Source organism: Nicotiana tomentosiformis, chromosome 4 (assembly GCF_000390325.3).
Source record: "Nicotiana tomentosiformis chromosome 4, ASM39032v3, whole genome shotgun sequence".
Lineage (NCBI taxonomy): Eukaryota > Viridiplantae > Streptophyta > Magnoliopsida > Solanales > Solanaceae > Nicotiana > Nicotiana tomentosiformis.
In genome coordinates this window covers 44,447,553-44,472,379 of record NC_090815.1, presented here as the reverse complement: position 1 = coordinate 44,472,379, position 24,827 = coordinate 44,447,553, and the positions used below count along the sequence as shown (strand labels likewise).

The 24,827-nt window shown below is 41.2% G+C and overlaps 1 protein-coding gene across 1 annotated transcript; it reads left to right on the top strand.

The window, feature by feature from the left end:
* Nucleotides 1-7,234: 7,234 nt before the first annotated feature.
* Nucleotides 7,235-7,874, top strand: LOC138909592 (uncharacterized). The gene is made up of 2 exons (XM_070200799.1): nt 7,235-7,625; nt 7,672-7,874. The coding sequence occupies exons 1-2, from the start codon at nt 7,235-7,237 to the stop codon at nt 7,872-7,874; spliced, it is 594 nt and encodes a 197-aa protein (XP_070056900.1).
* Nucleotides 7,875-24,827: the final 16,953 nt, after the last annotated feature.

Sequence of the window (24,827 nt, the reverse complement as noted above, 5' to 3'; positions counted from 1 at the left end):
TTGTTTTATTCTATTTACATTATTTATTTGGCCCATAATAATTTGTAATAATGAATAATGGGGAGATTAGTAAAAGGGGGCTGGGGCATTCTAATACTAGCATGAAAGGGTAGAAAACATGCCTATAGAGTCTATGTGTTCTATTTGTTATTACGTCGAGCATGCCTTACCCATTGTTTTGTTTAGTATATGTTGCACTAATAGGAATCGTGCCTATAGGAATCGCGTACATAGTTCACTTAACTCGTCAAAATTTGCTACACTTGTTTCCATGTCTACTATTCAATGCTTTTAGATCATATGCCTATAGGATACAATAATGCAATACCTTGGATAATCTTGATACCATGACTATAAGGTTTAATAATTGATCAACTACTTCATGCTGATTTTGTACTGCCTCACTTAGATAGCATGCCTATAGGGATAAAGTGTTATAAAATCAAGTGTAATTATCGATTGTTAGAAATCCTGCCTAAAGGATACGATTATGCTCTTAGAAATAAATCAAGCGCTATTAATTCTGAGCTTTCAAACAGTTTCACTGCCTCATTGCACAAACAATTTAGAGATCATGCCTATAGGGTTTGTAATACCTATAATCTGCGAATTCATTTGTCTGAAACAACAACACTGTTTGTATGATACTGGAAATCAGAATCACCTAGAGGCCATGCCTATAGGACTTAATGGCTCTAAGTCTTAATTCTGAAATTGTCTATTACCTAATGTAAGAATCTGATCGCGTGCTTTTGTGCTTACGTGTGGAGGTAAACTTGAGCCTATCATTGCAATTATGTGCAGTCTTATCTTTTATGAATGTCGCCTAGTTTTATCATTTTGAGCAACCTAAGTAAAGTCTAGAACCACCTAATAGTAGGTCCAAAGCCTTTTGGACCATAGGCATGGGACCTGTAGTGCACAGATAGGATACATTTTAGAATTGAATTAGAGCGCCTTTAAGTAATAACTTCAACATAGTAATCGATTAGCGGGATATGATAGTTTGTGCCCGCTGAATAATATGAGCAACCCCTACCCTTAGGGAGTTGCGAAGTATTATTTATATTGCACGGGGTGATCCTTTAGGCTAAAAAACTTAGGACCCCCTATCCTTTTATATACTAGTTGTTAGCACTTAGTCATAGATCGACACAATTGTACTCCTTGTGATTTTTAAAGACTTGTATCAATTAGTCATATAGTTAAATCTTATGTTATAATAGAGTTCTCAACTTCTACATCTTTCTTTGCTTATTTGATCATCTAGCTTAATTATCTAATCCACATAGTGTAAACATTGACAGGGACCCACAGTTGTGGACCTCAAAGAGTGCCTAACACCTTATCTTTGAGGTAATTTGAGCGCTTACCAGATATTTGGTGGCATTGACTAGTCAAATAGAGTTATTTACAAATAGGTGCCCTAACGCACCTTAAAATTGTTAGGTGGCGAATCTTCTCTTTTGATACCGATTTAAAAGAGTTGTCACATGTCGAAACCCGCCTTCGTGAGAAAACGGGGCTCGACAACATGGAGACTCTGCTGGAGACATACTTAGGTTCTTACCATAAAAATTTGACTTATGTGGATTATTTCCCTAATTTCCCTTATTTGTCTAAATTGCTATGACATGCACATCCCTTCCCTTATTTTCCTTTATTTGTCTAAATTGCTATGGCATGCACATCCCTTCGCTTATTTTTCTTTATTTCTATGACATGTACGCCCTCTCCCGCTTCTTTCATCTTGTCTAAGACTGCTATATCATGAGTCTCCCGCCCATATTTCCCTATTTGCTTCATTACGTTCTCGCACATTTTCACGAGTTAAACTAACTTTTCTCTTTTGTCTTTCTTTTATTTTTCATCTTTACCGTGTTATTTACTGTTTTATGCACTTTTATCATGCAAATACTTGGCAACGTATTACTATTTCTTCATAAAGCATGCTCCACATCATAATCCACTCGTGGTCATTATCAACATAGCGGTGCTTGATGAGTGTCCGCGCTCTCCTAAAATCACCCTTTTAAATCGGAAAGGCTTATTTGTGGTAGACTAGTCGATCAGCGGTGCAGTCGACGGTCCTGTGCCTTTCCCTCTCAAGTTATCCACTTGAGAGTACCAATCTAGACCCTTCTAGAAACCCCACTCTAATTTGAAATGTACATGCATCATGCTTAACCTAGTACGAATTGAGACGTCATTGGCGTAACAACCTGCTTAGATATCCAAAGTCCGACGGGATTTCCATAATCCCAAAGGACACTATCATGTTATGTGCATTACTTGGAGAAAATGTGCCAACATGTTGATCATTACTGCGTAAGTAGTCGAATCTAGAGGGGGAAAGGCTAACCTTTATTTGTTTGTAAAAACTGAAACATGAAATTCCCAGGTTCGATATGGTCCAAAATATTCCTCCTTTGCTAATTGACTGGTGGAAAGACCTTGCACCTTGTGATAAAAATCATGTGAGGAGAGTACTTGGTGACCTGCCATCGTTTCTGAACATTCGACCAAATAGGGAACTGATCGAGGCCGCTACCATATTCTGGGATGCAAAAAGAGCTGTTTTTCGATTTGACAATATAGAAATGACTCCTCTCCTAGAAGAAATAGGGGGTTTCGCAAAGTTACCATGGGATAGTCCGGGACTACTTGTGTCAGAAAATCGTACTCCCCGCGGTTTTCTGAAAATGTTGGATTTTAAGAAGAATGATGAACTGCTCTATTTAAAGAAATCATACATCCCTTTTGAGTTTTTCTACGAGTGTTATAGGCATAGCAAATCATATCGTCTTCACCATGAAAAAATAGGCATTACCTCTTTGGGATGGGTGCAACACCGGGTTTATGTTTTCATTGTATGCTTCTTGGGAATGTTGATCTTTTCGATGCAAGGAGAAAGGATTCATACTCGCTTACGCATGGCCTCCAGGACCTTAGTGGATGGCATCGAACGACAGACTTACAATACCATCCTCATGATCTTAGCTGATGTATCATGCTCTGAATTGGTGCAAGCATGGGTTCAGACACTTTGAGGGTTATAATCTATTGCTACAAGTTTGGCTGCTGGAACACTTTCAGAAGGGAGATTATCGTCAAGAGCTTCTGCGAAGGCCACTGAATGACTACATAGCCAACCATCACCCAAAGAAAATGACGTTCATTCTAGACATGTTTGAAAAACCTGGAAATGATGTAGGCTGGGTTCGTTTCTTCAGCAATCTGATACACGAGCAAGTGCATTGGATGTTTGAATGGTTTACTAGTAGTGAGTTCATCATCAGATCAAAAGGAACTACTCACTTGGTATTGATCGGGCTGTGAGTCATCTACCCTTATGATCCTATAAGGGTATTGAGGCAAGTTGGAAGAAAACAAGTCATACCTCGGGTTTCCAACATGGTTCAGTACATGGAAGATTTCAAAGGAGATGTCATGCCATTCAAGTTCAAAGCGCAACACATGTGGAACCAAAAGATCATCGTGGAAGGAGAAACTATTGAGCCAGACAGGTATCACGCCGGCCATATATACTACTATCTATCATGGTTAGAAGATGATATAGCTGGGGACGTCAAACCGGGAATCAATCTTAAGGATAGGATCATAGACGAAGTGGCGGAGGCATATGTGAAGTACAAGAGGCTACGCCAAAGGGTGTTAGAATCCGAAGCTAAGCATTTGGAGCAACATAAAGTAAACATGGAGGGGATAAGCAAATGGAAAGAGATTGACACTAAGTTGACGGAGAGATTAGAATACTTGGAGCAAGGACTGATGGAGCTAGAAAGGAAGATGAGAAAGAAACTTGGGGATTGTCAAGGCATGGACGACGATGAAGGAGGAAAGCTGGCAAAGGCTTACTTGTTGCTGGATATACGTGATCTAGGAAACATGATTGATGGGGTCAAGAGAGCCAACCATGGAGAAGGTCCTTCGGGGACCAAATAGATTAGGAGATGATGTTCTTTACTACTTTTTATATTAGATTTCGATGTGATAAGGCTTAATGTCATTAGTGACTTTATTATTATTACTATTGTCAATTTAGTGAAAGATTGTTTTGGCTTATTTTCGCACTAATGAGATGAAGCAAACAGTGGAATCAATTTTCTCCATGTCTATGTGTCGCTTAGGCCTACCTCAAGCACAATGAGGTCCCCCAAATTAGGACGCGAATTATTGCATGACTTTTGTGAAACATGTTTAAATATTGCAAACACTCTTTTATTACAACTTACTGACTTGGTTACCTTTTGTTTTTATTTATTTATTTATTCCCATTCCCAAAGGTTGGTCCGTGCATACTGGCACCATCAACATACCACACTAGATCTAGAGGTCCTCCACCTCCTCCTCTACCTAGCGACCCGAAAAGAAAAGGCAAGGGAAAGGGGAAGATGGATGATTTAAGTGGTATCCGGAAAGATAATGCTATTGTGGCAGAAAATGTTGAAACTTCAAATGGTAGAAGCACCCCAGGGCAGAATGAGTTGGTCTTACAGTTGGAGCAGAAAATCCTGGAACTATAGGGTGAGCTTGAACAACTCCGAAATCTGGCAAACCTTTCCCTTACTCTCAATGTTTGCAACATCAACCAGAAAAACCCAACTACCCTAAACCAAACACCACCACAAAACACACAAAACCAAAATCCGCCACCCATAGCTTCGAATCCTCCCGCACCACACCAGTATCATAATCCCCTACCTCCCCAAAACCTCAACCCACTACCAGTGCAAACCCCTTAACAACACCTTCATCACCCAACTCAATACCCTCAAACCACTGCATATCACACTCCCCAAAATACACCATAACCTACTCCCGATCCCCAAAACTCAACCAACGATCATCCATATATCCAAGTTCAAGGAACTCATCAAAACAACCCGATATATGTGAAAACCTTATCCCATACCCTGCCACAAACCCTATACATACCTGAGCTGACTGAGAAGGACCTGCTCATTCGAAACATGGCAGAGGAACTCAAGAAACTTAAAGGGAGATTCCAGAGTATTGACAGTAGGAAAGTTGTTGAAGGCTCAAACTATGAAAATTTGTATATTCAGCCAGATGTAGAACTGTGAGAGGGTTACAAACCTCCGAAGTTTGAAATGTTTGATGGAACTGGTGATCCGAAGGTGCATCTAAGAACCTACTGCGACAAACTTGTAGGAATAGGTAAGAATGAACAAATCCGCATGAAACCCGAAAAAGTGGGCAAATTGGGTAAGTATGGAGTTAGATTTCATGGACAGATTCAGATTCAACACAGAGAACGCACCATACGATTTCAATATCCAAAACCTCAAGAAGAAGCCAACAGAAACCTTCCACGAGTATTCTACTCGTTAGATATCGGAGGCCGCAAAGGTAAGGCCAGCACTTGAAGAAGAATAAATGAACAAGTTCCTTGTTAGAGCTCAAGATCCGTAGTATTATGAAAGGTTGATGGTCATCGAGAATCACAAGTTCTCAGACATCATCATGTTAGGAGTGAGGATAGAAGAAGGAATCAAGAGTGGGATGTTGACTAATTTCGAGGCACTGCAAGAAACAAATAAAGCCTTGCAATTAGGAGGTATCTCAAAGAAGAAAGAAATGAGTGTTGTGATGGTATCCCAGGGCCCCAAGTCTCCCCTCACATGCCAAACACCTCCACCCTCATATCAACCCTCACCCCCAAAATACCAATACCCTGCCACCACCTACCATACCTATAACACTCAACTTGCATATTACCATTCAACTCCAACCGCCCGCCAAAACTACCCAAAGCCATGCCTAAATGTCGACCGTAGTACTTCTAGACAATACACCCAAATTGCTTAACCCATAGCCCAACTGTATGAGAGACCGAAGGCTGCTGGTTACGTCACCCCTATTCCCGTTGTTGTTGAGGACCCTTCCCAGTGGATCAATCCCAACAACATTTGTGCCTATCATTCAGGCATGAAAGGTCATATCATTGAGGAGTGCCGCATGTTAAAAGACAAGATTCAGAAACTGATCGACACTAAGGTTATACAAGCTAAGAAAGACACATCGAATATCCACAATAATCCTCTCCCGGATCATAGGGGTGAGGGGTGAACGTGAAAGAAACTGATAAGGAATGGGATCAGGAAGGGTCCATCGGACTCATTCGAGAGGGATACACTCCTAAAACATCTCTGATCACCCTCACACCAGTTGTAGTACAAACCCAGACACCATTTGAGGTCGAGGTAGCTAAACCCTTCACTGTAATGGTAGCTCCCACACCATCTTACAAGTCTGATGCCATCCCATGGGATTATCATTTTGGATTGTTTATTCATATTCCGAGCCTAATTATTTTACTGCCTAGCTAACAGTAAAATACTATATATGAATCTTGAGTTGAACTTGAAAGAGGTAATTCTTGATTGTAATAGGATTGGGTTGTTTATTCATATACCGTATTCAAGTTTGGAGAATTGATTTGCGAATACGGATAAAAATATACATATTTGCTATGCTTAGCCAATTGTGCAAGAGATTATTAATGTATTCTTTTTATCTTTTATCTTATAGAAATATAGGGTTTAGAATAAATTGAAGAGGCGAGCAAAAGTTGTTGAGTTTCTACTAGTATTATTGTCTTTGTAGGTCAATAACCCAGATAAATTAATAAGTCAAGTTAATTGAAGAATTCTATAGGATTGTTACATAACCATAACCCTGGAATATTATATCTCATTGAATTAAAACTTTCGCGCTAAGTGTTCTAGTTAATTAGTTATTCTCTTAATCGTAATTTTACATAGTAGAATTAATCAAACAAATATCACCTTGAAATTATTCTTGACTCGATAAATTAGAAGTTGCTTGATTTAGTTGATAATTGATCACAAGTCCTCGTGGGAAAGATACCCTACTCACTCTTTATTACTTGATTGACCGCGTATACTTGCGTGTGTGATTTAGGGCAACAAGTTTTTAGCGTCGTTTCCGGGGAGTTAGAAATAATTTATTTTACTACATTAAGCCTTTACTACTCATCAAGTTTTGTTTTTTTAATCTTCTTTTTGGCTGGGTGTTTGATCTCAGGTACCTTGCTTGAATACGACATGTTAGAAGCCAGGATAGACTACATGAATTTGACCCAGAACCTGCGAGAGCATTTTGTAGAAGGTTGAGAGAAGCTCCAGAAGAAAATAATCTACAAGCACTCATCCATCTTCCTGTGGAAATGGCGGAAGAACACCCATTGGCAGTACAAGAGGTGGTTATGCCTAGCATTTCTAATGTCACCTCAAGTATCGTTAAGCCTAGGATCAGTGGGCATTGTGATCTTAAGCAGAGCATGATCCAGCTACTTCATGCAAATGTACAGTTCATGGGACTACCACACGAAGACCCCAAACAACATATTCTGAATTTTCTGGAGATTAGTGATACCTATATTACTAACAGGGTCACATCAGATTATGTTAGGCTCACATTGTTCCCTTTTTCTCTGTTGGGAGAGGCCAAGAGATGGCTGAAGTCTGAGCCAACTAACTCTATTACATCATGGAATGATTTGGCTCGCAAAATCGTGGCTAGGTTTTTTCTTTCTGGTAAAACTGCAAAGATAAGAAGTGAGATAATTGCATTCAAACAGAGATAGTGAATCACTTTATGCAGCCTGGGAGCAATTCAAAGGGATACTAAGAGATTGTACACACCATAACCAAACCAACAAGGTACTGGCTCATACTTTTATTGAAGGTCTACACCCTGAAACAAAAATAGTGGTAGACACAGTAGCTGGTGGTCAAGTATTGGAAAAGAGATTCGATGAAATCTATGCGCTGTTGAACAAGTTTTACAAAAGAAACCCAGATTAGCAAGGGGAAGCAGGTAGACATAGAGTTCAGAAAGCTAACGGGGTACTTGAATTGGATGTTGTATCAGCATTATTTGCACAGGTAGCATCTTTAGCAAATCATATCAGCTAGATGAATGTGGTTCAGAACCAATAGCAGTTCCAACCATTGCAACAGGTGCCGGTGTTCTACGAAGTATGCGGCGAGGGCCATATTAGTGATGCCTGTCCAGTTAATCAGAATCAGTATGGTAATACTTATAACCCAAACTAGAGAAATAACCCAAATTTCTCATTGGGTGGAAATCAGGGTAATCAAAATCAGTTTAAACCTCAAGGTCAATAGCAGCACTTTCGCCCACCACAAGAAGATCAGTCGGAAAATCTGATGGGTAATATTGAGGACATACTCAAGAAGATTATGGCTGATAATCAGAATCAAGCTACTGCTATTCGAAATCTAGAGCGACAGATGGGGCAACTTGCTAGTGCCCAAAATACCAAACCAGCAGTAGCATTACCTAGCAACACTGAGGCTAATCCTAAGGCCCCTATTAACGCTGTGTCATTGAGGAATGGGAGAGAATTAGAAGAAGTCCCATCGAAGAAGAGAAAGCAAGTGACATTTAGTGAAAAACAACCCACCACAAAAGTCGAATTGGAAACTGCAAAGGAGTCAGAGAATCCAATTGAAGAGGTCGTGGCAAAGCAACCACAATCAATTGTTGCGAAGCCACCACCTCTATTCCCTTGGAGATTGCAGAAAGTGAAAGGTAATGCAGCGTACAATAAATTCCTTGATATTTTGAAACAGGTGCAGATTAATATCCCATTGGTGGACATTTTACAAGAAGAAAGAAGTGCCAAAGTATGCAAAGTACATAAAGGAAATTGTGGCAAACAAGCGCAAACTAACAGAGTTCGAGACTGTAGCACTCACTGAGGAGTGTAGTTCCAGAATTCAGAATAAGTTGCCTTTTAAATTGAAGGACCCGGGAAGCTTCACAATTCAAATTTCAATTGGGAAATATGTGGTTGGGCGAGCATTGTGTGATCTTTGGACGAGAATAAACCTAATGTCGTTGTCTGTATTTCGACAACTAGGGTTGGGAGATCCTCGACCAACTACGGTAGTATTGCAATTAACATATAGATCATGAGCCATCCTTGAGGACGTCATTGAAGATGTACTGGTCCAAGTGGGAACATTCATATTCCCAACTGGTTTTGTCATTCTAGATTATGAGCCTGATCAGGAAGTCCCATTTATTTTGTGACGACTATTTCTAGCCACGGGTCGCGCAATTATTGATGTATGTGAAGGACAAATGAACATGAGAGTGGTTGACAAGGTAGAGGTCTTCAATGTATACCGAGCACTTAAATTGCCGGCACACTATGAAGATTTGGCCATGATCACAGTTGTGGATGATGAATTGGTAGGTACAACACCATACTTAGTATCTGAAGATCCTTTGGGAAGATCTTTAATTGACGAAGAAGAAGAGGGGGATGAACTGGTGGAAATGATTGTACAAGTATTGAGCATAACATACCAGTATGTCAACAGGTCAAAGAGATTTGAGGAAATCGACAATCTATTGACATTGACACCATCTAAACCATCGATTGAGTAGGCTCCAAAGTTGGAGCTCAAACCTTTACCTTCTCATCCGCGATACACGTACTTAGGTATTTCAGAATCCTTTCATGTGATCATCTCATCTTCTTTATCACATGTGCAAGAGGACAAGTTGTTGCGGGTTCTGAGGGAACACAAATGGCCATTGGTTGGACTATTGACGATATCAAGGGAATTAGTGTATCACTTTGCATGCATAAAATATTCATGGAGGATGGACGCATACCAAGTGTAGAGCAGTAGAGACGACCGAATCCTATTATGAAGGAGGTGGTAAAAAGGAGATTATCAAATGGCTGGACGCAGGGATCATATTTCCTATTTCTGACAATAATTTGGGTGAGTCCCGTGAAGTGCGTGCAGAAAAAGGGAGGCATGACAGTTGTGGCAAACGAGCAAAATGAGTTGATACCTACCAGAACGATGATGGGCTGGAGGGTATGTATTGATTACAAGAAACTCAACAAGGCTACGCGCAAGAACCACTCCTCCTCTCCCTTTCATTGATCAGATGTTAGACAGGCTAGCTGGGCATCAATATTATTGCATTCTTGGTGGTTACTTCGGTTACAAGCAGATAGTGATAGCACCATAAGACCAGGAAAAGACTACATTTACTTGCCCCTATGGAACCTTCACATTTAAAAGGATGTTATTCGGGTTAGGCAATGCACCGACGAGTTTTCAAAGGTGTATGATGGCCATCTTCACCGACATGGTGGAGAAATTCGTGGAGGTGTTCGTGGATGAATTTTTAGTCTTCGGGTCATCAAATGATAATTGTCTGAAGAACTTGGAGTTGGTGCTAGCACATTGTGAGGAAATTAACCCGGTGCTTAATTGGGAGAAGTACCACTTTCTGGTTCAAGAAGGTATTGTATTGGGACATCGAGTGTCCAATAAAGGAATTGAAGTCGACAAGGCCAAGGTGGAGGAAGTGGAAAGAGTACCACCACCCGTCTTTGTTAAGGGCATCCGTAGCTTCTTGGGACATGCAGGTTTTTATAGACGTTTCATTAAAGATTTTCAAAAATTGCTAATCCCTTGTGCAGGTTGCTAGAAAAGGATACCGCATTCAAGTTTGATGATGCATATCTGAAGGCATTCGACGAGTTGGAATTGAAGTTGGTATCTACACCAATCATTATTGCACCTGACTGGAGTCTGCCCTCAGAGTTGATGTGTAATGCGAGTGACGTAGCAATTGGGGATGTTCTTGGACAGAAGAAAAACAAAGTGTTTCATCCAATCTACTATGCCAGCAAGACCCTAACTGGTGCACAACTCAATTAAACCATGATAGAAAAATAATTATTGGTAGTTGTCTATGCTTTTGACAAGTTTCGGTCCTACTTAGTGGGAACGCATGTGATCGTGTACACGGATCATGCAGCGATCAGGTGTTTAATCTCAAAAAACGATGCTAAGCCGAGACTGATTAGATGGGTACTTCTTTTATAGAAATTTGACTTGGAAATCCGTGATCGGAAGGGCACAAAGAATCAGGTGGCTGACCACTTGTCAAGGCTAGAAAATCATGAGCATGTGAAAAAAGGAGGGGGGATTAAGGAGATGTTCCCAGATGAGCAACTCTTTGTAGTCACACATAATCTGCCACCATGGTATGCGGATTATGTAAGTTTCATAGTGAGCGGAGTACTTCCTCCAGAAATACCACCTGAAGGGAGGAAGCGATTCTTACATGACATAAACTACTATTTATGGGATGAGTCATTCTTATATCGGCAATTTGCTGACCAACTAATGAGGAGATGCATTCCGAAGAAGGAGGTGGAGTAGGTTTTGTACGATTGTCACTCTTCACTTTATGGGGGACATCATGGTGGTGACAGAACAGCTGCAAAAGTTCTGCAGTCGGGATTTTATTGGCTGACTCTGTTTGAGGATGCCCATTCATTTGTGAAGAAGTGTAATCTCTGTTAGAGAACTGGAACAAGAACTAGAAAAAATGAAATGTCGCTTACAAACATTCTTGAGGTGGAGATTTTTGATGTTTGGGGGATCGATTTTATGGGACCATTCTCATCGTCAAGAGGAAACAAATACATCTTGTTAGCAGTGGACTACATGTCTATTTGGGTGGAGGCCATTGCTTTGCCTACTAATGATGCAAGGTGGTGGCTAATTTTGTCAAGAAGAAATGTTTTAGACGTTTTGGGACTCCTCGAGCTCTGATAAGTGATGAAGGTACGCATTTCTGCAATAGACTTTTGAACAACCTTCTAGTGAAATATGGAGTCAAGCACAAAGTTGCCACCGCATATCACCCTCAGACGAGTGGGCAAGCAGAGGTATCGAACAGAGAAATAAAGGAAATTTTGGAGAAAATAGGTAGTGCAAATAGGAAAGACTAGGCTGCAAGGTTGGATGAATCTCTATGGACGTATAGGACTGCATATAAGACACCTGTTGGGACCTCGCCTTACAAGTTGGTCTATGGAAAAGCATATCACCTTCCAGTTGAGCTAGAACACAAGGCCTTGCAGGCAGTCAAAAAGCTTAATATGGATATGGAGTTGGCAGGTGAGAAGAGATTGCTCCAACTAAATTAGCTAGATGAATTCAGGCTAAATGCATATGAGAATTCCAAACTATATAAAGAAAAGACCAAACGGTGGCATCAAATGTACATCAAACATCGCCATTTCGAGCCGGGTCAGTTGGTATTGCTATTCAATTCCAGGTTGAAGTTATTTCCTGGAAAATTAAAATCGAGATGGTCTGGACCTTTTGAAATAGTGTGTGTGACACCTTACGAGGCTATAGAGTTACGAGCACCAAATTCGGAAAGAAATTTCTCGATCAATGGGCAAAGAGTCAAGCATTATTGGGGTGGTGACGTGGATCATCATAAATCCTCAATTTCCTTAAAAGATGCTTAAGAAATGGTTTCGTCATGCTGCGACGTTAAATCAGGCGCTTGTTGTGAGGCAACCCAACTTATTATTTTTTTTTACTTGTCAAAAAAAAAGAGGTGGGGAGGCAACAGCGAAGTATGTCTCACTTCGCGAGATTGGGACCAAAAGAGAAAAAAAATAGAGTGAGCAGCAAAGTGCCCATGGCTTCGCGAGACTGGGACTGGCCACAACTGAGAGAGCAATGGGGCGCATCTCCAAGTCGCGCATCGCGCGGACCTGGCGTGACCCCCCAGGTATTTGTTTATTTTTTTTTTTTATTTTTCTTTTTGTTTTTAGTTATTTTATTCAAAAAAAAACTCTCCCTCTCTCTCTCAAAAACACACAGTCCCCTCCCCACTTTTCTTCCTCACTCTTCCCCATCGCCCCTTATCCCATGGCAGTCCCCTCAAATGTTATGGTGAGGTTTAGTGAAGTCTAAGTAACTAACTTACCTCTATTAGCAATACGACATTTTCTTAAGTGTGGGGTGGCCGTTGGGTGTCTTATGAACTTCAATTGTATTCCTTCCAATAATAGTGTCATCCGCGGCCGATTTAGGCACGACGTAGATGTTGCCTTCCCCACTTGTTGTTGAATTGTGCTAATTAATATGTAATAACTATAAATTTATAGACTGATACAGAGGAGCTTCAGACGGTTGATTCAGTGTTACTGATGTCACTATTGCGGAGGAGACAAGACTAGCTGTCGTGACTGTAGCGGGTGTGGGGAATGTTGCGACTGAGGTTTCTCCTATTGGGGAGGGCGAGCTAATTGAGGCAGTTGACGCGTCTAGTGTTATACTAGAAGAGCCAGCACTTCTGGGTACCGAGGTTTACAACCGGTTCTTTCCATGAACCCAGTGATTCTCAGGGAGTTTCTGACACCCACTCTACTTTTAATCTTGCTTATTTGTGTTTTTGTGATGTTGTGCAACTAAGGACAGTGCACATTCTTAAGTGTGGAGTGGGATGTTAGGCTTTGATTTTTGTGGCATGTGCTTAATTGTTAGTGATATAGTTATAATTGCATGATCACACCTATGGCCATTGTAATTGTATAATTGTAGTCAATTTTTAGTGGCTTAATCCCGGGTTTTCTTTAAACCACGGTTCTTTCTCGAGATGCCATTTTCTTGAACCAGGTATTTTTAGGTAGATTGTTTTTTTGTAACCATTTTGGATTTTTCCCGACGATGGATTATGTAAACAGTCTTTTTGATGGGCTAAAGTCTAAAGAAAAATACAAAAAGATTTTGTTTCTCTTTTTGAACTAATAACAGAATGGGAAGAACTTGAGCATCTATGCTATTGACATGTTTTATATCGGGGCTGAGGTTCAGAGCATTTGAACTGAGTACTTTCGTCATAATCTTTAACATTACATGCCTTGATAATATGTGTGGTTTTCTTTTGACACTTAACCTCATTTGCTGACTCTTGTGATTACTTCCTAATTGTTGGAATTGTTATGATGACTATGCTTAGTTGTTTAACTTGAGAGTCAGGCCTGAGCCGTCCGGAGTGAATCATGTGCATTGTGTGATGTGGGGTCTTGATTACATTATGTGCTATACTGTGCTAGTATATAACTTGCCCCATGTGTTAGTTAAAGCGAAATAAGTAAGCTTTGTGAGTCTAGCATATGATGTAGGCATTTCTTTGATTGTCCATTGAGCTGGTATGCCACCATAAATAAAATTATTCTTAGATAGCCCATTTGAGCCTATAAACCTTTTCTTTGGCACCCACATTACAAGCTGATTCCCTTTTTGTTCTAACTGGATCTTCTTGAACCTTTACCTCCGAAAGAACATAAGTCGCTAGAAGAGTAAGCTGAGAGTTGAGGTAGCATTTGAGTGGAACCATAGAAAGGCCAAAGGTGCACGTGTGTTTTGAAAGATCAATAGATGTACAACCTAAATGAGGAGAGTGTTGGAAAAAAAGGTCATAGAAAATACAGAAAAAAAAAGAAAAAAATAGAAAATACACCTCTTATTCTTGTTATCCGTGCTAGTGAAGGTGTAGTTGTGCTTAAAGAGAAAGGCCAAATTGTACATGGTTTCGGGGCATTGCTTGGATTGGTCATGAAGAGAGTGTATTTGAAAGTTAAGTGTAGTGTATTAAAGTGATTAGGAGGGTTACTCACTATACCAAAATATATTCTACACATCTCTTAGCCTACATTACAACCTGAAAAGACCTAATTAATCATGGACTTCTCAAGCTTAGATTAGTAGAGATATATACTACGGGCAAGCCAATGGTACGATCTCGGGATGCACATGAATTTATTTGACAGAGTGAGCGAATTCGTTTGATTTGTAAGTCCTTAAATTATACTTGAATGCATATTTGAGTGTGTGGACTAATTTATATCTCTGATTTGTGGTGAGGGCACATGATTTAAAGAGAATTGGTAAAGTCAAGGCACTTTGAGTTGGCACAATAAGTGAATTATAATAGGGAATGCATTGGAGTCATCTTTTGAGGTTAAGATGTTAGAAGAGTCACACAAATATTTTAAATTATCTTTGCATGAGCCTAATTTTGAAGAAAGATGTCAATAGGTCTTATGTTGGATTCTAAGCATTGATATAAACCATTGTCATTGGTGTGATGCTCGATTATGTTTTAAAATGTATTTCTTGCCTATGCGCATCATTTCAAGTTGCTCGAGGACGAGCAAAACTTTAAGTGTGGGTGGTGATAAAGGGTGAAAAGTACATGTTGTGAGTGTGTTTGTATACTAATTCTTGTGTGAGTTGCGGGAGTTCACACAGCTTTTGAAGTGAAAATATGCTCATTACGTGTTTCTTGTGTATATGAACAAACTTGCGCGAAAAGGGATCAAATGGGAGAAAAATTGGTGAAAAGAGCTGAAGAGAAATGTCCTAGACAGCAAAGCAGGGTCAATTCGCCAGACCGGGACCGGAGCAGAAGAAACCAGAAAAGTCCCGGACAGCGAAGCGAGGGTCACTTCACCAGACCGGGACCGGAGCAGAAAAATATCAGCTTTTCCAATCCAAATTAGGAAAAGTCAATTTCGGCCAACTAAACCTAAACCATATAAATATGATAGTTAGCCACTTTTTAAAGAGAGAGAAGACCCTGGGGAGGCAAGAACACACTTGGAAGCAGAGAGAATCCATAACAGAGTTCACAAACCATAGAATTCATCTTGGGTTCTTCTTTTTCCCTTCTATTATTGATTTTTATGTATTCTTGAAAATTAATTGAGATTGCTACCATGACTATGCGTGGCTAAACTCGTTCATTCTAGGTTATGGTTTTACATGAATGTTGATATTCGGAGATTGATTTGATGATTTAATTTATTATGTTGGGTTTTTTATTCATATCCCGAGCCTAATTATTTTACTACCTAGCTAACAATAAAATACTATATATGAATCTTGAGTTGAACTTGAAAGAGGTAATTCTTGATTGCAATAGGATTGAATAGAGTGCAATCTTGAACCTAGTCATTGGTGAATTGATTTGCGAATACGGATAGAAATATACCTATTTTTCGTGCTACGCCAATTGTGCAAGAGATTATTAATGCGTTCTTTTTATCATAGAGTTTAGAATAAATTGAATAGGTGAGTATAAGTTGTCGAGTTTCTACTAGTATTATTGTCTTTGCAGGTCAATAACCCAGACAAATTAATAAGTCAAGTTAATTGAAGAATTCGACAGGATTGTTACATAACCATAACCCTAGAATATTATTTCTCATTGAATTAAACCTTGCGTTCTAAGTGTGCTAGTTAATTAGTTATTTTCTTAATCGTAATTTTAGTTAGTAGAATTAATCAAACAGAAATCACCTTGAAATTGTTCTTGACTCGATAAAATAGAGCTTGCTTGATTTAGTTGATTATTGATCACGAGTCCTCGTGGAAACGATACTCTACTCACTGTTTATTACTTGATTGACTGCGTATACTTGCGTGTGTGATTTAGGGCAACAATATTTTGGCGTTGTTGCCGGGGACTTAGAAATAATTTATTTTACTACATTAAGCTTTTACTACTCATCGAGTTTTGTTTTTTTAATCTTCTTTTTGGCTGGGTGTTTGATCTTGGGTACCTTGCTTGAATGCGACAGGTTAGAAGCCAGGATAGACTACATGATTTTGCCCCAGAACCTGCGAGAGCATTTCGTAGATGGTTGAGAGAAGCTCGAGAAGCAAATAATCTATTAGGGCAACATGATGCGAGAAAAAAGGGAAAAGCCAAGATGGAAGAAACAGGTGCTGCACATGGTAGGACTAGAACTAGCAGAGTTTACACGCCTGAGAATTTGGAAGGAACGAGCAAAGAAGCTGCACCTAAGCCACCTGCTGTTGAGACATGCACTGACGATCTTTCGAGGAAGATACAAGCAAGGGAATACTATATTGTTGACCACCTAAAAAAGACTCCCGCTCAGATATCCATTTTATCACTGTTGTAAAATTCAGACGCATGCAAGAATACCTTGATGAAAGTGTTAAGTGAAGCTTATGTACCCGCTGACATCACTAAAAGAGAGATGGCTAACATGGTCGGACAGGTACTGTAGAGTCAAAAAAATTATTTTCCATGAAGATGAGTTACCGCCATAAGGGTTGAGTCACAACAAGGCATTGCACATCACAGTGCAATTTGAGGACATGTTCACTGCCAGGGTTCTGATAGATAGAGGTTCGAGCCTGAACATATGCCCGCTGACCACTCTGAAAAGATTAGGTAAGGGCCTGTACGAGATACGGATGGGAAGCATGAACGTGAAGGCATTCAACGGATCTCATAGAGCCACTATCGGAGAAATCAACCTTGATCTACAGTTGGGTCCGACATGGTTTAATGTTGAGTTCCAAGTGCTAGATATATCTGCTACTTATAATCTATTGTTGGGACGATCATGGATACATGCAGCTGGGGAAATGGCTTCTACTTTGCACCAGGTTGTAAAGTTCGAATGGAATCATCAGGAGGTGATCATTCATGGAGATGGAAGCAACCCAACCAGACCGTTTCAATCATCGAAAATAGGAGGAAGTTGGGCAGAGAAACATATCACCGCATTGAGCGGTTTAACTCAAGAACTAGACCGCTGCATCGTCCCGGGCTCGCCGAGTACATGGGTTTCCTGGCAGAATTGGCATGACTTATTTTTAAATTGTTTTTGAGCATTTAATATCACGCCCCGACCTCGAGAAGCATGATCGACTCTTAACAGAGTTACCCCGGTCGAGCAATCCTGCATAGTGCTGTCTACCCAACTTACCCACAAATAAAGAGACGAATGCGTTTCGCTAATTAGTTAGTAAGAAGTCATGTGAACAACACCATTTCATTTATATCAGTTACAGCCTTAACAAATGTTCAAAATAGTACATTGTAAAATCATAGTTAAAGTGGGACAGATGATACAATTACAATAGTTTTAGTTTTAAGTTTCCCAAAACATACACAACCCACAATATGTCTACGGAGCCTCTAATAGGAGCAAAAGAGTGCTATGATGGTGCCGGCAACAAAGCCTCGACTATACCTCAGAACGCTATGTACAAAGGATAGAAGATACAGGATCCTGAAATGAAGTGGGGCTCACCAAATCTGCTGAGGAGAGGGCGTGATGCTATCACTGATCAATACCACCTGCTATGGAACCACCTACATCCATTAAAGATGCAGCGCCCCCGGCAAAAGGGACGTTAGTACATATGGAATAGTAATAGTATGTAAAACTAAACACCCTCTCAATAGAACGAGCAACAGAAAAGGAGAATAAAATGTGATATCAATAAGAGACTCAAACGGTATCAAAGTGTCACATTAGGGGAAACGTAAATTTCAAGTAGGTTTCGTAATTAAGTTGGGAGATCTTTAGCACCGATATACCATCGTGTTTTAGCACAGAGTCTGATCTCAGCCCGACCGGCTAAGCCGTCTCACCCCGAGACATACACTCACAATACCACCATGTGCGCGGCATGGCGTCCGATCTCTGCCCGATCGACTAAGCCGTCTCACCACAATGCCATGTGGGTCGACATTACACCACATCTAGCTAGCTATAATTTCATCCCGTTTAAGGGGAAACATCTCAATACACCAATCACATCCCATATAAGGGGAAACAGTCTCATCACATTAACGCGGGGATTTACCCCTCAATCACTCTTACACCGGCACGTGTAGTTTCGGGGTTAGGTTGTTCCGACCTACCCTTCCTCGATGGCCAATCGATACTCCCAAAGCATTTGTTATTAAATGTATTTACCACTAAATTCATATTCTTTTACATCTCATTCATTTTATTGTGACTTCACACACCAGCAGTTCTAAATTTTGGCTAACTTCCTAAATTTCCAAATATTTTGCTAGAGTCTCCCCTGTAACTGGGCCTAACCGCCTGTCAGAGAATTACAGAAACCACTCCTAACAACATATACATAATACGATGATGCAATATAACATAAAACAACACCAACAGTGGCCTCATAAGCAATATATTACCAGAAAAGGAACACCTTTGACATCAACAACACAAATGATACATAATTCATAGAAGGTAACTCTTTGCATTTTCATAGAACACAACTTTATAAATACATGGCTATTCTAATAAATAAGGACACTTCTTCTTCATTTCTTCCTCGGCCTCTCAGGCGGCCTCTTCAACCTGTTGGTTTCGCCATAATACTTTCACGGAGGCAATCTCGTTGTTCCTCAACTTTCGGACTTGCCTATCAATAATGGCAACTTGAATTTCTTCATAAGTCAATTCTTCATTAACCTCAATAGTCTCAACCGGAATAATAAGCGACGGATCTCCAACCACCTTATTCAACATGGACACGTGGAACACCGGGTGCACCGAAGACATCCCTAGAGGTAGTTCTAGCCTGTAAGCCACCTGAGCAATCCTTTGAATGATTCTGTACGGTCCGACATACCTCGGACTCAATTTCCCTTTATTACCAAATCGCATTACACCCTTCATAGGAGAAACCTTTAGGAACACCCAATCATCTTCTTTGAACTCCAAATCCCTGTGACGCATATCCGAATAGGACTTTTGACAACTCTGAGCAATTTTTAACCGCTCATTAATGATCTTAACTTTTTTCATAGCCTTATTCACGAGGTCTGGCCCTATCAATTCCGCTTCCCCTATCTCAAATCACCCAATGAGAGATCTATATCTCCTACCATATAAAGCCTCGATTGGCGCCATCTGAATATTAGCATGATAGTTGTTGTTGTAGGAAACTTCTATGACCGGCAAATGATCATACCAGCTACCTTTGAAGTCAAGAATACAAGCATGTAACATATCCTCAAGCATCTAAATAGTCTGCTCTGCCTGCCCGTCAGTCTGTGGATGGAAGGATGCACAAAGATTCACCTGAGTACCCAAACCTTGCTGGAATTTCTTCCAAAAATTAGCCGTGAATTGTACCCCTCGATCTGAGATAATAAAAATTGGAGTGCCATGCAACCTGACTATTTCCTTGATGTACAACTGGGCATAATGTTCTTGTATGTCGGTAGCCGTAACTGGTAAGAAGTGTGCTGATTTCGTAAGTCGGTCCACAATCATCCAGATCGAGTCAAATTTGCAAAGAGTGCGAGGTAGCGCTACCACAAAGTCCATGTTAATCATTTCCCACTTGCACATTGGAATTTCTATGTTCTGTGCCAACCTACCGGGCCTTTGGTGTTCGGCCTTCACTTGCTGACAACTTGGACATCTCACCACATAGTCTGCTACATTCCTCTTCATATCGTTCCACCAATAGACTTCCCTAAGATCATGATACATCTTTGTAGAGCCCGGGTGCACGGAGTACCTAGCAGTGTGAGCCTCGGTCATGATTCTTTCCCGGAGATCATCCATATTTGGAACACATAATCGCCCTTGGTACTTTAGCGTACCATCATCTATGCCAACAGAAAAGGCCATGGTCTTATATTTTTGAATCCCCTCCTTCAATTGTACCAATAATGGATCGTTGAATTGCTTCTCCTTTACTTACACCACAAGCGATGATTCATCCCTATTTTGCACAGTCACCTCTCCCTCATTAGAGTCCGCAAGACGAACTCCCAAACTAGCCAACCGATGAACCTCCTTGGCCAACGGCCTTTGATATGCCTTGAAGTGAGCCAAACTGCCCATAGATTTCCGGCTAAGAGCATCCGCTACAACGTTAGCCTTCCCCGGATGATATAGGATGTCGATATCATAATCCTTGAGTAACTCAAGCCATATACTCTGCCTCAGATTCAATTGGTCCGTGAATATATCCACATGGACCCCATACAAATAATGACGCCATATCTTCAATTCAAATACCACCGCTGCAAGCTCTAAGCCATGTGTTGGATAGTTCTTTTCATGATTCTTGAGTTGCCTAGAAGCATACGCTATCACCTTGCCATGTTGCATTAATACGCACCCAAGTCCGATCCTTGAATCATCGCAATATACCACAATTCTATCCGTACCCTCTGGTAGAGTCAACACCGGTGTCGTAGTTAATCTTGATTTCAACTCTTGGAAGCTCATTTCACAAGCATCGAACCATTGGAATTTAACTGCCTTCTGCATCAATTTAGTCAATGGAGAGGGAAGAGTAGAGAACCCCTACACAAACTTTCTGTAATATCCATCTAAGCCCAAGAAACTGCGAATATCTGTTGGAGTGGTAGGTCTAGGCCAATTCTTCAATTTTCGGGGGACCAACCTCAATTCCTTCTCTATAGACAACATGACCCAAAAACGTAATAGATTCAAGCCAAAATTCACATTTCAAAAACTTCGCATATAACTGGTGCTGATACAGAGTCTGCAAAACTATCCTAAGATGGTCGACATGGTCCTCCCGACTCCGTGAATAAACAAGAATATAGTCAATAAAGACAATCATGAAGGAGTCGAGGAAAGGTTTGAAGACCTGATTAAGAAGATCCATGAAAGTTGTGTGGGCATTTGTTAGCCCAAAAGACATTACCAGAAATAAAAAGTGCCCATACCGGGTCTTGAAAGCTGTTTTTAGAATATCCTGCTCCTTGATCTTCAATTGGTGATACCCTGATCTTAGATCGATCTTGGAGAAGTACTTAGCACTCTACAATTGATCAAACTAGTCATCTATCCTTGGCAGTGGGTACTTATTTTTTATTGTAACCTTGTTGAGCTACAGATAGTCAATACACATTCTTAGCGACCCATCCTTCTTTCTTACAAATAGAACTGGTGCGCCCCAAGGCGATACATTCGGCCGGATGAAACCCTTATCTAACAAATCTTTCAATTATTCCTTTAGCTTCTTCAATTCTACTGGTTCTATTCTATAGGGTGGAATAGATATAGGCTGCGTGTCTGGCATCACATCAATCCCAAAATCAATCTCCCTGTCTGACGGGATACCACGGAGCTCATCTGGAAAGACCTCCAAAACTTCATTCACAATAGGCGCAGACTCAAGTGTAGGTGCCTCAGCGTCGGTGTCCGTAACCCGGACCAGATGGTACATACACCCGTTGTTAATAAGCTTTGTGGCCTTAAGGTAAGAAATAAACCTACCCTTCGGCACCACATTATCCCCCTTCTATTCAATTACTGTCACAGTTGGAAATTTAAACCTAACGATTTTGGTTCGACAGTCAAGCTTAGCGAAACATGAATAAAGCCAATTGATCCCTATTATTACATCAAAATAGACCATCCCCAATTCGATGAGGTCGGCCATGGTGTCTCGACCACGCACCATGACAACACAATCCCTATAAACCCGCACGGCCATAATAGACTCACCAACCGGAATAGATACAGAGAACGGATCATGGACTTGTTCGGGTTCTATCCCAAATTCCATAGCAACATAGGGAGTGACATAGGACAGGGTGGAACCGGGATCAATAAGAGCATACACATCATGAGATTGAACAGTCAATATACTTGTGACAACGTCTGGAGAAGCCTCTGAACTCTGGCGACACCTCATAGCATAGAAACGACTGGGTCCTCCCGAACTCTGTGTGCCACCCCTAACTGCACCACGCCCTACAGGTGTTAGGGCGCCTCGAGCTGGGGGAGGTGCTGTGAATGTAGTAGCTGCAGAACTGGCTGGCTGTGCTGTACCTCTGCCTAAGCTCGGGTGAGATGAACGACAATCCCTCTGAATGTGACACCTCATACCATACCCATAGCATATAGGCTGGTCCATGTAACATGTCCCAAAGTGCATATTCTTGCACCTAGGGCATGTGAGCCTCCGCTGCTACTGAAATCTCCCACTAGACAGACCATGCTGGAAGGATCCCCCGTTACCCTGGCTGGGCCTAAAATGGTTCCCTTACTGCTGACTGGGTCCAGATGGCGGTGCACTGACTGAAGACTGAGCAAAAGACTGGGACGGCCCTGATGACCCTCCCCTGAAAGTTGTCCTACCACCACCAGCACCAGTAGTACTACTGAAGTTTCTCGATGTCCGGGCCTTGTTGCTACTCTCTCTCTCCATTCTATTCTTCAACTTGCGGGTCTCTGTGGCTTGAGAAAATGCCACCATCTTACCATAGTTCATATTAGAATTCAAGGCAGTTGTAGCGGCCTCATAAATAACTAAGGGGCTAAGGCCCTGCACAAACCGGAGCACTCTAGCCTCCATAGTAGGCAACATGTAGATGGCATATTTGGACAGGCGCACGAATCTTATATGATACTCCCACACATGCATGCTACCCTATTTCAGTTTCTCAAACTCGGCGGCACGAGCTGCCTTAGTCTCGGCATGCAAGTAATGATCAATAAAAGCATCGACAAACTCACTCCATCTCAGCGGAGGGCTTCCCTCCTCACGAGAGTCCTCCTACTTTTCAGTAGGCCACCCCCTTCAGGCGGTAGGAGGCCAACTATCCTCCCTCTATCTCAGTAGCACGCATAACTTGGAGGGTCTTGTGCATCTCGTCAATAAAATCCTGGGGGTCGTCCTTAGGTTCAGTACCTGTGAACACTGGAGGGTCAAACTGGAGAAATCTGTTTACCCTGGAACTAGTGGAATCCCATGACTGACCAGAAGAAGTGCGTCCAGCATCTGATCTCTAGGTCTAGGAAGCCACTATTTGAGCCAACATTTGTATGGCTCCCCTAAGATCCCCATCGGATACACCGGGACTATAAGCTAGGGCTGGAGGTGAAACTGGAATATCAGTTGGAAGGATCGTTGCACCCTCAGTAGGTGCAGGAACCAGTGCGGTCTGACCAGGTATAGTGGAATCAGGTAGCGTAGTAGTTGGGGGAGTATTCACATCCCTCGGGTGTTCACCCGCATTATCAAGTAAAGGGTCAACTACCACTCCTGGGGTGGCATTGGCTCATTTGCCAGTTTTTGCTTTCTTCTTAGGTGCCATATATTGAAAATTAGAGCAATGCATGAGTTAAAGGAGGAACAATCATACAACTGGCTTTATCGCACGATCAAGAATATCAAAGAAGGGTATTATTCCTAAGTATCCAGGTAGCCTCCTCTTTATAGATGTGGTTGACAACACACCGGTAAGAAGGACTATACTAGACACGGCTCAAAGACATCCTAGGACACTATAAAACCTTAGGCTCTGATACCAATCTTGTCACACCCCGACCTCGGGGAGCGCAACCGGCGCTCAACAGAGTTACCCCGGTCGAGCAAGCTTGCACAGTGCCGTCTACCCAACTCACCCACAAATAAAGAGACGAATGCATTTCGCGAATTAGTCAATAAGAAGTCATGTGAACAACACCATTTCATTTCCATTAGTTACGTCCTTAACAAATGTTCAAAACAGTACATTGTACAATCATAGTTAAAGTGGGACAGATATACAATTACAACATTTTTAGTTTTAAATTTCCCAAAACATAAAACAACCCACACTATGTCTACGGAGCCTCTAATAGTATTAAAAAAGTATTATGACAGTGTCGGCAACAAGGCTCCGGCTATACCTCAGAATACTATGTACAAAGGATAGAAGATGCAGGACCCCGAAATAATGTGGGGCTCACCAAATCAGCTGAGGAGAGGGTGTGATGCTATCACTGATCAATACCACCTGCTATGGAACCACGTGCATCAATTAAAGATGCAGCGCCCCCGGCAAAAGGGACGTTAGTACATATGGAATAGTACCAGTATGTAAACCTAAACACCCTCTCAATAGAACGAGCAATAGAAAATGGAGAATAAAACATGATATCAATAAGAGACTCAAACAGTATCAAAGTGTCACATTAGGGGAAGCGTTAATTTCAAGTAGCTTTTGGTAATTTAAGTTGGGAGATCTTTAGCACCGATATACCACCGTGTTTTACCACGGAGTCCGATCTTAGCCCGACCGGCTAAGCTGTCTCACCCCGAGATATACACTCA

Coding starts and splice junctions, on each gene's coding strand:
- LOC138909592 (XM_070200799.1), top strand. CDS start 7,235: ATGGCGGAAGAACACCCATTGGCAGTACAAGAGGTGGTTATGCCTAGC. Junction 7,626..7,671: donor TAAAACTGCAAAGATAAGAA/GTGAGATAATTG, acceptor CACTTTATGCAG/CCTGGGAGCAATTCAAAGGG.